We start from the raw sequence: 18,332 nt of genomic DNA, 5'->3' as shown, positions 1-18,332 counted from the left end.
ACGAGGTGTCCAAACGCTTATGGATATTAGATATGTATTTAGGATCGTTGAAAATCTCGCCTTGAAACCTCATCGTCGATAGCTTAACAGTTCAACTTACAACTAATGAGATCGAAACCCCGTTTGTCATCCGGTACTAGCTTGATTTGACAGGTTAATAAATTCACTCTCGTCGGTGGTTTATTCTCGTCCGCGTGACAGATATCTAGATAGCCTTCGGCTTGAACCGCGCAGCGTCTCTTTTGCCAAACTCTCCTCATTTTTCCTTCGCTTTTCTTCAGAAGATGCCCGGACCTGGTAACGCCGTGTTGCTTATCTCCTTGCAGCTGGTGAAGCGAATATCCTGCATTCGCGTTTACGTTCAACTGGAAATCGCATAATGATATATGACAATTGTCGATACGATACATTAAACATTTATATAAAATTGCTATCCCAATGAACCAACAGGATACGCGAATATCCTATGGAAATTGGCTAATTTACCTCTTTGTCGCAACCTGAGCTTCTAAGGAGATTCCTCAGTTCTGTTAGTCGCCTTCTCTCCTCGTCTTGCGTCTGCCTGATCTTTTGCAATTTCACACTCAAGTCTGCCACGTACGAACCAAAATGTTCGATGGTTTTTAGGCCGTCTTGAAAGTAACTGTAGAACACAGAAACGATGTAAAACGTAAAAGGCTATCCGATTTTCTTTTCTGGTTGATTTTCAACGATGTTAAAAGACAGAAAGAAGAGTGTTTAAAGAACGTTTCAAAAGAGACGTTCCTATAACATGGAATAAAATTTAGATAATTCAGCTTCTAACAGAGAATGAAAGGTATCGTTGAGAATCGTGTTACTGGAGAAATTTGTTGTAATTCTTGAAAAATCATATTACGTACAGCGTTGTTAAAGAAAATATCGTACTTACTTGGTTTGTGCATGGTAATATTCGACTAGATGCTGAAGCAGCTCAATTCCTTTCTTCGTTTTGATCTCGTTCACTTTTATAAGATACTGCGAAACAGAAACGCACAACGTATATAAGAATATCATAATTTACATCTGCATCTACATAGGATGGATCATTTACATATTAATTTTCAGGATCTTACGTTACCACTTGCCTCGCCGATATCTCGAGATCGATAAATAGAAATTACTTTGCTTGTTCCTTAATTACCTACGTGTTACGATTACTTTTATCTTCCTTCCTTATCTGAGAATAATTCATTGGAAATTGACGCGAAAGAATTAATCGAAGATCGTTCGGTGGAATAAACTATAATTTACGCAAGGACGTGGCGCCTACCAGCTAAAAATAATTTCGCGTTCTGTCTTTGTTTTCCCAGTAATTAATCTGTAGTTTGCCCTTGCATGCATAATCAGCGCAACATGCGAACAACAAGCGGCAATCTACTTGGAAATTTCCAGGTTTCCATCAATCTGCGATCGTGACTCATCGAATTAATTTTTGTTCGTCCGCGAAACCTCGTTTGTAAGAACGTCCCCGGTTTAAAAGCCCGAGGACAGCAAACTAATTCGATTCGACAAGCTTGAAATTCGAAACTCTAACGGGGGGGCAAAGATCGAACACGTATCATACGAGATTTCGCGATAGAAGATTATTCGTTCGAACGTGCAAAGCGCAAAATTCGAAATCGAAGCTTTGGCATCAAAATTTTGTCACGCGCTCCTGATGTCTAAAGTTTCGTTTTCTCTTTTTTTCTTTTTTTTTTTTTTTTATTCCAAAGCGATTACAAAAGAACGCGTTTCCCTCGTTGAGTCGGTTTGCTCCGCAGGCCAGAAAAATCAGAGCGATCGTCGCGTAATAATCATACAACGTGAACGTATTATAGTCGGCTGTTGCAGATCTGTTTCGGCGGCCTCACCTCGCACATTTGCAATTGAAACAATCTTCTCTCCTTCTCCATCTCATCGGCGATCTCGGCCGGCGTCACTTCCGTTCGAATGAGGCCAGCCTCTTTCGCGTGCTGCTTCTTTTCCTTCTCGATTTTCGCGTATTTAGCCTCGTAATCTTTCCACGCCTTTTCGAACGGCCTTTTCAAGTCGCCTTTCACGCCTCGCAGATCACCCTTCAGCACCGAGTCCAGGGGAAACATCACGATGTTGTTGATGTTCTGCATCTGTTCAACGAGGTTTCAGATTAACAGCTTGTTATCCTTGTTATTTATTTCATTTAAGGTAGAGTCAGGCATTTCCCGTTCTCGACGCTGGCGATTCATCGCAAGACACGCGACAAGATTATATATAAAAAGAAAAAAAAAAAAAGGAGGAGGCGAAGTGTAAAATACAAGAAGGCTAGAGTTACAAACTTAGTATTAATATAATTATAATATAATTATGTATTTATTATATTAATATAATTATGTATTAATTATGTTAATATAATTGTATAAAATTAATTAATAAAATGTATTAGTATAATTTAATTCTATTAATGGTATTATATTAATATTGTATTAATATTAATATATTGTATTATTATAGAATACATAATTATATTAATTTAATATTTGTATATCGTATATTACGTAATATGTAATAATAATAGAAATAACGATGCAATGATAATACAGTCAATTATGTATTAATTATATAGCAAGTTGAATAAATAAATAAACGAACCTAACCTTCAATCGATATGACAAGGCGCCATTGTAATCGGCGATACAAATTAACGTCAATTTTGAGAAAATAAAAAAATCCCGCGATACCCTTTTTATGGTCTAGTCGCATTATGGCGACTGAATCTCGTTTGGAAGACGAAATTTAACCTCGCATTGGTAAACGCATTACCACACTCGAGAAGATGATGTACACAGATGGAATACAGCCGCAGTGATTGCACTTATTTGGCTCAATTTTAGTCACGGGATGAGAGCGTGTTCGGCTTAGCGCGACGAATTCCAAGTCTGGTGAGAATAACTTGCTCTTTCCTCTATGGAAAACAGCCACTCTAGTCTTCCATCGAATACTTAATCGAACATGGTTTTCGAGAAGAACCGAAGAACCTCCAACGCGTAGTTTCCATCGGTCTAACCGGAGGTTGAGAATTTTTCCAGAGTTTCGTTGCCGATTGTGTGATTCTGATTTTGGAAACGACGAATGGAAGAAGAACGCGAGCAGCGTATTGGCAGGCAGATCAGCGAGACGCTTGGAAATTTGATTTCGTCGGATGAAAATCGAGGTGGTAGGAAATTTCAGCAACTGGCAAGAGAACTGACTTTTACGGCTAAATATCTTGAAGATACTCGAAGAATTCAGAAAACCCAGCGTGTAATTCGAACGCGTATCTGATACTTAGACGTCGAGGCGAATAAAACCGAGAATTTCGGCTTCGGTGAAAAATTCGATAAAAGCAAGTTACATCGAACCTGTAGACGCGATTGCGACGTAACACAGCCAATTAAAAACGGAACGCATTTGCGATAGAAAACTCGAATGGTAGAACCGTATTCTCCGTTGATGGAAATTGTAACGTATCGAGATATTGGAATATATTTACTTTAATATTAAGTAGTCCGAAAAGTGTCTTTCTTTTACAGACACGTCTTTCACAACGATGCGTCTTTATACAAACGTGAAACCTAATCTGTCAAATGTTGTAATCTTTATCTTGATAGAAGGAAATGAATCACACGTAATTCGATAAAGTAATATAAAACGAAAAATGTTGTGCACCCGTTATTTCCTTATAAAACGAAAGAAACTTTTCGAACGATCTAAAATAATAAGATATTCATCGTTAAGCCAGCGTCGAACGTAAACGTATGGTTGGTCGGATCGAAGGATCGTTATGGAACCGCGTGTGAAGATATTGGCACAAACCAGAGTTTTCATGAGGGCGCTCAATTCCTTCGTGACGACGGCGAACTTTAAGAAAGCAGCGCCGATATCCGGTTCCTGTTCTTTCAAGGCTGCATCCCCGAGCCTTTCCAGTGCCCTTCCAAGGTACACCTCGTTATCGACGTGAGCTGTAACACAAAAACCACGCAAACATCGCTATTTATCTCCGATTAATTTTCTGTGTAATTTTTCACACGATAGAAACCTCTGCTACGTAAAGTCGGATTATCGAAACATTCCACCCTTTGCTCGCTCGTTAACCGCGTCGTTCTTTCTCGGTTGCTTTATTACTCCAACTTTTTTTATTATGTCAACACTTTACCGACCGCTAGCGGTTCAACGGCATACGCACGTCCGAGCGGCAGCACAGGCGCAGATTCTCCCTGGCGCTGCCTCTGTTTCGGTTTACGCTCTCCAATATCATTCGTTCTCGTTCATCGCGAACGGTAAGTTTTTCAAATTGGTATAAAACTGTGAGAGCTTACAAAGCAACGCAACTGACGCGACCGAGCAAGGTACCTCAGTACTAAATAACAAATTACTGCTCAAATAACGAGAAAGATTGTCGACGACAAAAAGTCGATTAGTAGGCTATCGGTCGGTAAGCGTCGGCGACAGAGAACCAATTAATAGACTATCAGTCGGTAAAGTGTTAATACAACGTTAATAAGAAAGTTGATCTACCGTTAACTACTCGGACGTTGATTTTGCTGTGTGAGATTTTTACTCGCTGAAATCCAACGTTTGGGGAACTTATCTCTTCGATTTCTCCGGATAAGGTTTTCAACGAGGATCGTTGCGCGTATCGTTTTCAGCGGTTTCGATTCGAGGATCTTAGACGAGTTCGGTGTATCGTATATTTATTATTTTATTTATTTATTCTCAGTCCACACCTTTCGGCTTTGGACGACTTTCGGCTTATAATGCCCTCGCATTACACATATCTCTCTTACTCTAGCACTTCTATTGGTGTATCGTATATATTTTCATATTTTCATCGCAACGTTGCTATAGCCGCGTAAACAGCCGCGGTATAATTACGGCAGGCGCAACGATCGGTTTTCCGGCTTAATTGTGCAACGAAACGCACGAAACGCACGAGACTAACAACACCGGGGAAAAAAAGAAAAAGAAAGATAGAAAAGGAAAAGGAGAAAAGAGGTTGGGACTTGTTACTCTAACGCGAATCTGTCACGAAACGTACACGTTCGTTATCTGTAAACTGCATCTTCTTCTTGCGCGTTAATACGCGATTCTAATCTGCGACTATCCAAATTTCGTAACCCGTGTTCCTCTTTCTTCCTGCGACCTACGTCATTAGCATAATTCTCGAGATCTGGACGATTTCTTCGCAGCTGTGCAATTAATCGCTGAGATCGAATTAATTAAGGAGGCGTGCACGAGAGTATACATTATGCAAATTTTATCTAAAGCTCAGGCAAGTTTTTTTTTAAGCGAGAAGTTTCGCTCGAATTTTTTTCCACGAACAACGAGATCGCGCGATCTATCGAATATAATTGTGCAATTAGATTTGTCAAGGAACAGCGATCACTGATTGCCAGGCGTATCCCTGTATTCGAGTATTAATTAAAACGTCTTCGTCGCTGCGTTGAAGGTAATTTCGCCAACCAGGTCGGGTTATAGTTTCGAGTGAAATTAAATTAAAAAGAAAAGAAAAAAAATAAAAAGAAAAAGAAGAGAAAAAATCGAAGTGGAGAATTTGAAGCACGAATACTTTTGTCTGCTTCTAAAATTTCCCAGCAATTTTTCTCTCCGTGGTTCTCTAGCTCTCTTATTAAAATTCTATTAATTTCAACGAACTAAGCTTCGACGTGAATTTCATTCGACAACGATATTCTCGGCGACAGGATATTAAATTCGTGACAGTGTTCATTATCGTTGTACGTTTCTGAATGTACGATATTCGTGTTAATAAGTTTATAATTACGTTTGGTAGCCAGCTGGTATATCAAACGCAGATTGTTCGCCTCAGTTACGGAATACGTTGAAATCACGAGATCCTCGGCAAAGAGAATACGTATTTGTATGTAATTATACTGTTTCCGAGTTGCGTCAAGCTGTATCGTATTTAACGTGACAAATGCAAGCCTGCGCTTGTTCTATGTCCATTTCCATATCTCCTTTCGTTTCAACGCCACAGCTATCGATTTATAACGCGTTTCTAAACGAACCGTAGACGTAAATAATTAATAACTATATCCACGTATTTTATACATTTACGTATACGTTTTACCTCGTTCGTTTCTTCGCGTCACTCACGCGCGTTAATTGGTCTACGTTATGCAAAAATCTACCAACCTTCGACGAGCTGAATCTCAGCGAATTTCATTCGAGGATTTTCATTCGAGAAAAAAAGGTAACTTCGTTATCGTTATCCACAGGCTGGTTGGTAACTGGTGATACAAGCGGAAGGGGGGTGATTCTACGCGAAAAAAGAAGTCGAAAATATGGAATACAAATTTTTCGTTTGACGCTTTGTTTTCGAGAAAATCGACTTTGAATTTTCGTTCGGTACGCGTGAGGTACGTTATAGGTCTCGATGGAAGAATTTAAAAAATTAAAAAAAAAATTTTTATTCTATATTTTCGACTTCTTTTTTTGCTTGTACGATCAGTTACCAACCACCCTGTATATTAGCGATAACAAGCAAATCGGAACGTTTAAGCCGAATAAATAAACAAATAAAACATTTATCGCAAGAGTCTGTTGAATTTCCAAATTTCCTAACAATCGTGACACTCACCGTTTCCAGAGTTGTGGATGGCTTTGATCGCCTTCTTCAGCTTCGTTAGACCATCTCTGTCGAAGTCCAGCGTCTGCAACAATTACGTAAAAAATTAGGTAAACTCCGTTCGACTCGTAATTCCTCTTATTGCGCGATGTGGATCGTACGATCGAGTGAAAGGAGACACGCGCTTCTCCTTTATAATCATCGAACAATGGAAACAGGGTTATGCGCTGTTTGTTTCCATTGTGTCGACGTGTTACATTAAAAGTCAATTAATTGAGACCGACACCGTTGACCTTGAATCTTTTAAACCGCTCAAGTACGACGACGTAACACTAAGTGATTTATGTTCGACTGGCGGCAAACGCAACAGGAGCGCCGAATTCGATTTCAATTTGGATGGTGGATTTAGCGCCTGTGTTTTCTATTTAGAGACGCGCGGCAAGAGAGAATTTTTGCTACAACTGTAGCGGAATGCATTTAAACGAATTTGTGTCATCGATCACTGGCAAAAAAAAGATTGGATATCGTCGGATGATATTTCGTTCGTTAGTATCTACTTTATCTTAATTATACTCGTATACACGATAACGTAGATCGCATGTAGATAACGGCATTACCGATAATTAGTACACGTTCATCGACAACGTGTAAGACAATTAATCGTACAATTTTTCGCTATCGATAATACTTGTCGGCGACAAAAATAAAAATCGAACCGACGACAATGATTATTGACGTAGTCGAAGAAAATCTTAATCATTCACGATGATGGTTATTACTCGGAACAATTAAATATTAGTACTTTTTTAATCGTTTCATTTTTATTTACTCGTGTATCCGGTTTATCGACGAGTAGCTTCGATTTAAATAAAAAATTCTGTTTCAGTCGATGGATCTCGTGCGAGAAACGTTTAAAAGAACCGTTATTTTGGATGTCTGATTTTAACTAACGCTCATTCGCACGTTATAAACGCACGATTTCCAAGCGAACAGAATCTCGGCCGAATTAATCTTCGTTACTCTCGAATAAAATTCATCTTTACGTTTTCGAAAATATTATCTGCAAATGTGATCTCTATGCTTATTACCATTGTACCATTGAGAACGAATAACGGCACGAGCTATTTCTTTTTTTTTTTTTACTGCAGTCAACCGATACCAAATTATCCGACGTCTTATCGTTATTGACTTCTGTTTCAGTTTCCGGCCCGTAATTTCCAGTATTGCGAATCGCTCGTTTTATTTCGGTCGAACGCTGCGATGACCTGTGCGAACGATGGCTCGAAAACGCTTCATCGTCAAGTGCTCTCCATTGTACGAAATACCCAATTTTCTCGCGATTTCTCTTAATGAAATACCCTCTTTGTACACTGTAATAATGGCATAGCCGAGCTCCTTATGCCAATCCTCTTGGCTCTGTGCTACTTCGATTTCGACGTGCTGCAACAATATTTTTCAACGAGTTTCCTTGTCCGTCTCGAAAACGAAAAAGTTCTATTTTATTTTCTTACTTTCCCACAAGGAATCACGCCGTGGCCGCTTCTACGTGTAATTCTGTATACACGTGTACGACTAAACCGCTAATACTTGTTGCACCATATGTTTATATATATATATATACACATATTATATACAGATATAAGGAGGGAAAAGTGAAGACTACGCTAACGGTAAAGGCAAACGAAGCAAAGAAATCATAAAGATAGAAAGGATAGTAAAGAGAAAGAATATTTATCGTGTACGTTGAAACGTATATCATAAAATATGAATTTCCTCTGCAATACGAAGAACAGCGAAATTCAATATTTACAATCCGGTTCAGCACGAGATTCCATGGGAAAGGTAGCTGTTGCGTATTATACCGACGTTTTTCATCTGTACATCTCGTGCTCTGATACAAACGTAGCCAGATGTATTTTTCATGTATCAAACGTTTTTATCAAAACTCTGAATTATTTCGGCCGCCTTTTCCGCCTCCTTGTACGATACGTACAAAGACGGAGTGGACTCGAGCGATCAGAAATTCCATGCGAACACCGTCGCCGACCGAGACTGCGCAGCCCACAGCGCCAAGTAACTTGCAAAATACACACGGAGCTACGTGCGCGAGTCTGATTTCACGTACAGTAACACGGAGGATGGGAATAAAAATTCGCCCGGCAGGCAACAAACAGTTCCGCCGGTTCGATCAGGAAATTGCACGGGGATCCTCTGGCGGTGCTTGTAAGCAGCTGGCGAGGATATTGCCGAGGTCGAGTACGCAGCATCGAGGACGCCGCGAAAGGCCGACGCGCCGCCAGGAGCAAAAGCAACGACGACGAGAAAAAGGAATTGCCGTGCGCGCGGAGCCAGGCAACGATACATTTTATCGGCTCACGCTCCGTCGAGCAGAAGATTCGCCTATCTTCGTTCCACGCGCTTCTTATCGAGCGATTTTTACGTTTCGCGCCGCGCTTTCACCATTTTCAATAAACCCGAACGCGAACAAGCAGAACCGTGGAAAGGGCAGAGAAAGATAGTCGGCGATGCAACGAAGCAAGTTGCGAATACAGCGGCGCTCGCCACTCTTCCAACACGGAAAACTCAAATACGTACGTGTACGCGTACTAGCAATTTAGCTTTGGCGAACGAAGGTCGGTGAATTCGATACGAATCCTACTTCGTTTTTCATTTTTTGCCCGTCGATGCTGCAGCATTCAAAGAACGCGGCTCTAAACTCGAATCCGACACTGGTCCCGATCCGGTGGTAATTACAGATTTTCATCGCGTTGTTTAACCGTTTGTTCGAGTGCCAAGCAGCGCGATCGCGGTGTTTAGATTTTGTGTCGAAAAGTCGCAGTACATTTGAACGCTACACGAACGACTGCCGGTATTTTGTATTTCATTGTTATCTTTTCAATAATTTTTAGTGAAAACTTGAAATATAAACTAATAGTACGCATATATAATAATATAGATGTATTTTATAAAATAACAAACATGGCGAGCGCTATTGCGTCGGTTGTTTCTCTTTGCAATGGATTAAGACAAGCGCTATCGTGCTGCGATTTTTCAACCCTGTTTTCTCAAAGACCCCTGGGACTCAAACGGTTAAAACAGATTGCACCTACTTTATCGTCCGATCGTGGCGATCGTCGTCGATCGCGAAACTTTTTTCACGCTTATCGTTCGCTTTTCTCGCCTGTAATTTGCCTGCGAGATCTGCCTGGACGCTTTCTCGCGCGGTTTCGCGTCTCTTTCGAATCCATGTTCTTCCTTGTCGTCGAAACGATCACGATTAAGCGGTAACCGCACTCCGCGCATCGCTTCGGACAAAACTCGCCGAGAACGCATCGATTTCTACGGCTGAATCGATCATCACAAACCACGTTTTCGAAAGTATAGCGGACGAGAGCTCCTCCTGCGTGCGTATTTCTTATATTCACGGGTTTGAAAAGTGCTATGGCGCGGTTGTCGAACTTACCATCCGATGATATTATTATTCTTCAAACTTTCGACACGTCGTCGATAAAAGTCATCGGATTTCGGGCCACGATCGGTATCTCAGATAACGAAAAAGGCGACAAGGTTGCCGAACAGACAGATAGACAGCCACGTGCTATAGCATTTTAGATAAATGCTAATAAAAAAAATGTTCTTCGTTCGTCGAGAGACGTTGCTAGGTGGAAAGCAGGTTAAGCAGGTGGAAAAATGACAATTTTTCGGCATCCACCTTTACGCGCGCGTTTAATACGAGCGATGATAAAATACTTTTTCGTTCCAATTTCGCGAATTTTACTTCGTCCGCCATATTCGAGTCGAGGTATCATCTAAAGGTACGTGCTCGAATTGCTGCGATCTTACGATTGGACAAGCAACATTTCTGCATGCGATCCTAATTCGACGCTGAAAGAAGCATATACACGGCTTTATATTAGACTGGCTCTTGTATACTCTCGATGAAAATTTTATTCCACGTTTCTTTCGCTAGCAATCATCTTCCTAGGATGGTTCCGGTTGGTAAAAGAAGAATCTGTGCAAAGTACGAATAAGGAGCCCCAAACGCTAAACTCTACTTACGTAAATACACAAAAAACTGGATCACGTTCCAAGTTATCGACTATATCGAAAAACATGTCGAATTATGTGAAAAAGATCGAAGATTTAGACAGAGAGCATCTTTTATATTCCGTTACTTTTTTTTTCTACGCACGGAAAAAAGAATGAAAGAAATGGGGCAGAAAGCCTGCAACAAACGGTAAAATTACTTTTCTAATCTTAAAAATTGAAGCGTTTCCTAATAAAATTCTTCTTTCTTGATCAATAGAGGCTAAAAATAACGCGTAATTTTGATTCCCATCCCCGAAGAATCATCCTGTTTAAAGAACATTGTTCGTTGTACAAAAGAATTGTGTTCGTTAGTGGACTTTTTCCCTTATCCAATCGAGCTGGTATTTTTTCACAGCTCGTTCTCTCATTAATTGACCCTGAAACCCAAAACCTTGGAAAGAATTTTCATCGAGAATAAATAAGAGGCGTTCTAGTGTATACATATCGAACTCGATTCCGTCGCTACGGTAGAGGCGCGCGCTCGTGCAATCCTTATCGATCCCGATGATACCGGCGTACGAGAGAAGCTTCGAATGAAAAAAAAAAAAAAAGAAAAAATACGAAAAAAGAAAGAAAGAAAAAAAGAAGAGAAGAAGATGGCAATTAAACCCTCGATTTTATATGTGAATGTATGGGAACGCGATGAATCTCAGAGGCGAACGCTTCGCTCGGTGGAGTATCTGAAATTGAAATCTCGTTTCTGTATACGAGCTTGTCTATCTCTCTGTTTAACCAGTGACATCGTGAGATGTGATTTTTTTGAAATAGAAATTGCAGCGAGGTGTTTAACTTGGATTAGAACGTTTCATGCCGCGTTATAACTACGACAGAGGAAGGGACTTTGATTTATTTGAGAACATAGAAGAATCGCGTCAAAATTTAATAGTTGTACTCGTACGATTGACGGTTCTCCATCTGTCAATTATTCTTCCTATCGAAAATTGAATTGTAATTCAATTCGGTTAGTTTCGATTAATCTGCTTTGGCCGAAGAATCAAATTGTTTCGCTTGGGAATTCATCGGATGGTAAACAGCGAATAAAATTCGATGGACGGTTGTTGGCATCGGAAATTGCAAATTGCGGAATATTCTGACGAAGATATATTTTACAGCGTGTGGATCAATTTTACGCGCTTATTATTATTATTCAAAATGAGAAAAAAAAATGGGGAGGAATTGAAACATCGTTTATACGACCTTCTTTTATTATTCACCCTATATTCCATCCAATCGTAGGAAACGTTTTGCAATTTTGCATGTGAAACGTTCTACGTGTAAACGTTTCAAAATTGATCCAATTTCGGTATTTAACCTGACTTCACAAAATGACACGATGAGTGAGCAATCAGAAAGCGAGAAGCTACAAGTTACTTAGAATTGCTAAACTTTGTGAATCGCGCCTTGGAAATGTTTCATTTATAATTTCTAAATTTCTAATATCAACCTATTTTTTTTCTCAATTAAAGGCAATGTAAAATTCCAAGTACACTTATCTCTGCATTCGTGTCATTTTCTTGCGACGAACGATCTTAGCGGACAGTAAATCGTTTACTTTCGATACAAATAACGCGTTCGAGACGAGACGAATATCTGTTGTTCGAGTTGCTCCACGTTACATCGACTTGCCCGTTATAACCGAAATAGTGACGCGTTCCAGAGGGGAAACAATGATATTAATTAATTCAACGACTTCCTGGCTGACATTAATTAACGCAAGAAAGCCGCGTTTAAGCCTTCAATTACCTATTTTAATTGGTTGGTGGTGCGACAAAAGCCGTGAACGACGCGTCGATCGTTAACCGACCGATGGCACCACGTTAAACGATAAATTAACTCGCCAGTATAGTCGTAAAATTTCTTAATTACCGCGTGACGATAAGAAGATGTGTTCGATAAGAGGAGTGTTCGGGGCTTCGAGGGTCAACTGTCCGATAAATGTAAAATATGAAATCAACCATTCCTCGAAACTTTTAATACGAAACGTGAGAAGATCGTACGTGTATTTACGAGCAACTTGGATATAGTTAGCGGAAGAGATACAATAACGACGTTGTAATGCAAAACCTTTTATTCTCGGTTTTACCATACTGAGCTATTTAAGCAATTAACTGTTGCGACCTCTTTGAAAACTTTGAAAAGCTTGTACTTAAAACGCGTGACAAAAAGTAAACGACGACGAGTATACTGGTTGAACGCAGAGTATGCGTGGCTCTTATAACATAGAATTAAATTGTAACGAAACGATCGTTTTATTTCTCAATTTTGTTACCGACAGGGCTCGTCGCAGCACGAAATATCGCCATTTCTTCGCGATGAGCATACTCGTCGAAAGCGGGTAACCGGTTAAAAGCAATACATCGTTTGAACGTACAGTTGGTGATAGAAAAATAGTAAATCGAATGGAATCCACGGATTAGAAAAGTCTGAAGAACGTTTAACGTATTTTGGGAGAAGCTGTTTTTAAATTACGTTCTCCCGTAAGTTGGAAATTTCTAAACACTTTGAACGCGCCTTTTTCGTTCGATGTTACGTCGCTTCCCGATGAAATATCTGCAACCTGTGCTTTAAAACGATCGATAGGGATTCTAGAAGCAACTTTGCGGCCAATTCAACCTTGACCAAAATGTACTACTACAGACCCTTCCAGGTATACATTCTATTTGTTAAGGTTAATGTAAAGTTAATCTCGGGTATATGCTAAAATTCTAGTCTTTTTTGTGTCCAATCTTCTTCTATCCGTACACGATCGATCATATCGTAAATCAATGTTCGAAATATTTTCCGCCGCTTTGTACAACTTTCTCGAGTCTTCGTGATGAAATAGTACGAAATTGGGACATTTTCGTGTTTCTGTAACGTTTCGAAAGTGCTTGCCAGCCAGAGTTACGCTTGCAGGTCCGGTCAAACGATCAGTTCCAAAATTGAATTCAAAATTGTACATTCGTCGTTATTCCTCTCGTTCGTCCAACTTTATGTAAATTTCTCTATCAATGGAAATTGACAAACCGGATAATCAGGTAATATAAGATTGTACATAAAGATTGTTACATAAAGTTAAAATATAAAATTGTACGATTTTAATTAAACTTTGAAACCGGTCGTTCGACCGGGCTTGATAGGGTTCGTGTTAAGAACAGAGATGGGAGCCATGCGCGACCCGACGTTATCGTCGTCGCTCATCGTCAAGATTATTGTCATCGATCGATCACGAAATCTCGCGACGAACGCTGTGAAACTACGTCTGAAGCAACTGTAACAATCGCGGACCATCTGTGCCGGTTCGACGTTCAAAAAAATAGGAGGTTGACGGAAAACGTTCTTTGCCGAGTTTGTCTGCAAAGTCTTCCGAGAAAATTGATCGCTTGTTGGGAACGACGTAAGACAAACGTGGAAACTAAGGAAAGTAAAGAAGAAAAATGCGATGTTTAAAAAGAAAATCGCCAGCTAACATCGTCTATGTATATATGTGAATTCTATAGAATTCAAATTACCCGCCAACCGATATTTTTACTTTTGCCTTGTTTCATTACAGTGTCATTTTGCTGAATAGATTAGATCACGAGAGAAGAACGGTATTTAAGACTTGCAAGATCGATTCTCGATTCCCCGGGTGAAATTTGTAATAGATTTGTTGTTATTAACTGTTATTGTATTTAATTTAATTATTCCCAAAGTAAACTCGATTTTCCAGAATCGATCGTCCGATTTACCCCAAGAATTTAATTTATTATTTATATTTATATATATTTAATTTGATTATTCCGAAAATAAACTGAATTTTCCATAATTGATCGTCTGATTTACCCTAAGGATTTAAATTACTATGTACAGGGTGGTTGGTAACAACTGGTGGTAAAAGCGGAAAGGGGGTGATTCTACGCGAAAAAAGAAGTCGAAAATATAGAATAGAAATTTTTCGGCTGAGGCTTTGTTTTCGAGAAAATCGACTTTGAATTTTCGGTCGGTACGCGTGCACTTTATCGCGTCTCGTTATAACGGATTTCACTGTAGATCGTTGTCTCGATAGAAAAATTAAAAAAAAATGTTTATTCTACATTTTCGATTTCTTTTTTCGCGTAGAATCACCCCCTTTCCGCTTGTACCACCAGCTACCAACCACCCTGTATATTTAATTTAATTATTCCCAAAGTAAACTCGATTTTCCAGAATCGATCGCCTGATTTACCCCAAGAATTTAATTTATTATTTATATTTATATATACTTAATTTAATTATTCCCAAAATAAACTGAATTTTCTAGAATCGATCGTCCGATTTACCCCAAGAATTTAATTTATTATTTATATTTATATATACTTAATTTGATTATTCCCAAAGAAAACTCAATTTTCCAGAATCGATCGTCCGATTTACCCTAAAAATCAACGTTATTGTATATATAAACGCGTCCATGTATGCGTCGCTGCAACTGTACGCGAATATCGTCGATCCTGCTGAATAGAAGGGGCAAGATGGAACCTTCCTTGCTGACGTCGTGTCGGCGTCGACATCGGTTGGCACATCTAGTCTAGGCGACGGGGATCAAGAGGACTCGTCGCCGATGAGAAACAGGGAAAACGCGAATTTCGTGAGAAACAATCGCCGAGCAAAGTGTCGTGTCAGCGTAACGTGCTCGACGATACGTGGTGGCCGGTGTATCTTGTCGCTGGTGCGATCGACTGGTACGGCTCGAAAGGTAGGGAAAAAACGCAAGGGCAGGGTAGGAGAGGGGAGGTTTGCTCGTTACTCGTGAAATACGCGCGTTCCTTCTCGCCATTGTGCGTCGACTTTATCCAAAGCTATCTGATATTTATCGTCGTACCTCGTGTCGCCGGTTATTCAATTCAGCGTTACGAGGGAACACGTGCAACGTTTAATTATCGCCGCGCACGCGGTCCCTCGTACGTGCACTTAGCGTTGCAAACGCGCTATCAACGGCTGTACGCGAAACGATTGCACGCGCCAGAGAAATTAGGTGCGCGACGTACGACGAACGTACGCGTCTTGCAGCGCCTTGTTGGTGGAAAAACGTGGCATGGACAGAAACATGCCGCGTACGATTCGTATCAGGACGACGTACAGACGTAGGTGTCTCGCCAGTTAACCGCGGAATTTAGTTTTCAAAGTCTCTTACGAGCTTTGTGATCGACACTCTGGGGATCCTATCGACGAGCAAATAGCTCGAGTCGTCGTGTATTTTTGCAGCCATCGAATAGATTCAAAGAGTTTTTCGATCTTTCACGCGACTGGAATATTCCATTCTTCCGCAACCTCTGGGGTTTGTCGGCGAGAAACTTTTCAATGTGATTCTTTACACCGACCAAAGAGTTAAAAATTCGAACGAACTTTCCGAACGGCGTACGACGAGTACAATATTTTATTAAAAATTCTCGAGAGTATTTAAAGAAACTTCTGGTAACATTTTTCAGCGTGATGCGTTTGAAAACAATTTCCCCGATGCAGAGGTACCGAGCAAAATTTATCGTTTCGTTAAATTCTTCAAAAATCTGAACGATCTCTCCGAGCGGCCGATGTTACGCATCAACCGCACCGAAATATTCATTCCGATTGACGCGTGTACACGTGGAACGCGGTTAACTGGTTGAGAAGAAACGAGAATTTTGTTGCGTTAGTATCGCTTCATTACCGTTTTACAAGATCGAAAAAACTTCCGACAGATAGATTTTCGTGCTTACATTGGCGCACATCGCCGCGAGAATATCTTTGGAAACGCACTGACTGATCCAATAATAGGAAAAATTGCGACGAAAGAACCGAATTAGCTTTCCGTACGCAACATCGGTGGTTCGACGTCTTGAAACGTATCGAGGCGATATGCTAGCGAACGTGGGATGTAAATTTACGTGATGCAACGTCGGTTCGTAAATCGATCTCTGACTTCTACGATTCGAAGAGTTGAATCGCAAGTTGAGTGAAACCGTAATAACCGTGGATAAAATCAGAACATACTGAACCGACATAAATATATATGTAGATATTAGAAAATGGTGGTGCTGTTAAACGCGACATCTGCAACGTGGAACTATCGATCAGCGACATGATCATAGAGCGTTCTGTGTGCAACGAATAAAGAAAAGGAACACAATGTCGAAGATAATCACAAGGATATCCTCGTATCGATCATTCCAACAGAATATTATCAGCCTCCGTAAAGAGATTAAAATATCGAAGGGAATTTAATAAGCCACTGAATGTAAAGAAATAGTCGCGAATAATCTGCGCACTATTATTGTCATTATTGATAATAATAACAAAATCGAGCAATCTTACAACGAATTTCTTCAAATTTCTTCCTTGTTTTCTGTTTCTATCGAATTTAGTTGCAAAAAGGATTCAGCGAATTAAACCACATTGCACATTTTAACGTAAGAGAGAATATGCAAACTTTATTTTTTAACAACTGACGGTTAACAAATGTTCGATTTAAATATAAAAAAAAATTGAAAGTAACCTGGGACATTTTATTTACAATTAGCGTCTATCAGAAAAATCATCTCCATTCATTGCTATTGTCAACAAGTCTATCAATGGACGGTTACGAAACATAGTTGTAGGGTATCTCGGTGACTACGTCTTACCAAAGTCTTACCAAGTCCGAGATGCCTGGCGTAAAGATTGGAAAGCGAAAAGAGAGCCGGCTCGGATAGCGGCAGGAAATTTGTAACATTAGCACCTGGCCGGTAGCAAAACTCGGTCGATAATAATGGAATTTGTTCAGCCGAGACTTAACAGACTTGTCGATACGCTGAGAATTAAATCGACGGACTTTCCTTTGGTCGCGCGTTATCTTGGAGAGCGGCTGTTTGCCGAACGAAGACGTCACTCGAGGTATAATTGGAAAGTTGGAATGGAAACGTTCGGATCGATGAACGTTCCTATTGTTCATACGAGGCGTACAGCAAGCGAGCCAGAGTCGCTGAACAAATTGAATAAAACAGAAGACAGAATGACAGAAACTCGATGACTCTACCGCCAGCTTCCGTATCCCTACGCGCGTATGAAACATCGTACGAAATTAAATATTAAACGCACAGTGACTCGCGAAGCTATTTGAACGTTCGTTATGGCAAACTTTTATCGAGATACGTGTGCGTACGTTAAGTGGTAGATTGTAAGAAAAAGGCCGCCAATCTGCAGATATTTGGACAAATTAAAAGTACACGTTTGCTGGTATGGGTAAATTTTCTACCTTTGCACGAAAGTCGTTTGAACGATGCCAAAAATAACTTGATCGTTGTTTCTGTTCTATTTACGAACGAAACCTTATTCCTAGTTCGGATTTAATAGGACGACGAATGATTATATATAGATAGTTTCTGGTCTCGTCTCGTCTGTGTCACTTTGTCCGTGAAATTAGCATAGTTACTTCTCTTCAACCTACTCGCTTCGTCGTGGATACGAAACGTCATTAGAAATTACAAATTGTAATTCACGGCAATCTCCCTTGATGGGAACGTTATATTTGTAAATAATTAATTTTGATTAATTAATTAGATTCATTTCGTTATTTCAACACAGCGTGTTTAGACTTGTCCGAGTAACAAGTAATTTACTTTCGTTTTCTGTTTGAATTCTTTACACCGGCATCACCAGGTCCGGTCGAACGACCGGTTACAAAATT

General features: G+C 40.0%; 1 protein-coding gene across 15 annotated transcripts in view; it reads right to left on the bottom strand.

Annotated features, from left to right (window-relative positions):
• LOC100749521 (arfGAP with SH3 domain, ANK repeat and PH domain-containing protein) overlaps positions 1-18,332 on the bottom strand; it is a 52,172-nt gene that overhangs the window by 9,769 nt on the left and 24,071 nt on the right. For 14 of the 15 annotated variants that reach the window (XM_012383949.2, XM_012383950.2, XM_003488272.3 and 11 more), the window contains 6 exons: positions 6,614-6,686; positions 3,832-3,977; positions 1,872-2,126; positions 911-996; positions 487-643; positions 101-365 (listed from right to left, as the gene is read on the bottom strand). In XM_012383949.2, the coding sequence (XP_012239372.1) occupies positions 101-365; positions 487-643; positions 911-996; positions 1,872-2,126; positions 3,832-3,977; positions 6,614-6,686 (982 nt within the window). Of the gene's footprint in view, positions 1-100; positions 366-486; positions 644-910; positions 997-1,871; positions 2,127-3,831; positions 3,978-6,613; positions 6,687-7,959; positions 8,002-18,332 lie in introns of those variants that run through there. The other variant, XM_024366588.2, reaches the window with a different exon arrangement.

Source organism: Bombus impatiens, unplaced genomic scaffold (genome assembly GCF_000188095.3).
Source record: "Bombus impatiens unplaced genomic scaffold, BIMP_2.2 scf_0225, whole genome shotgun sequence".
Classification (NCBI taxonomy): Eukaryota; Metazoa; Arthropoda; class Insecta; order Hymenoptera; family Apidae; genus Bombus; species Bombus impatiens.
This window is presented reverse-complemented; position numbering and strand designations above follow the sequence as displayed.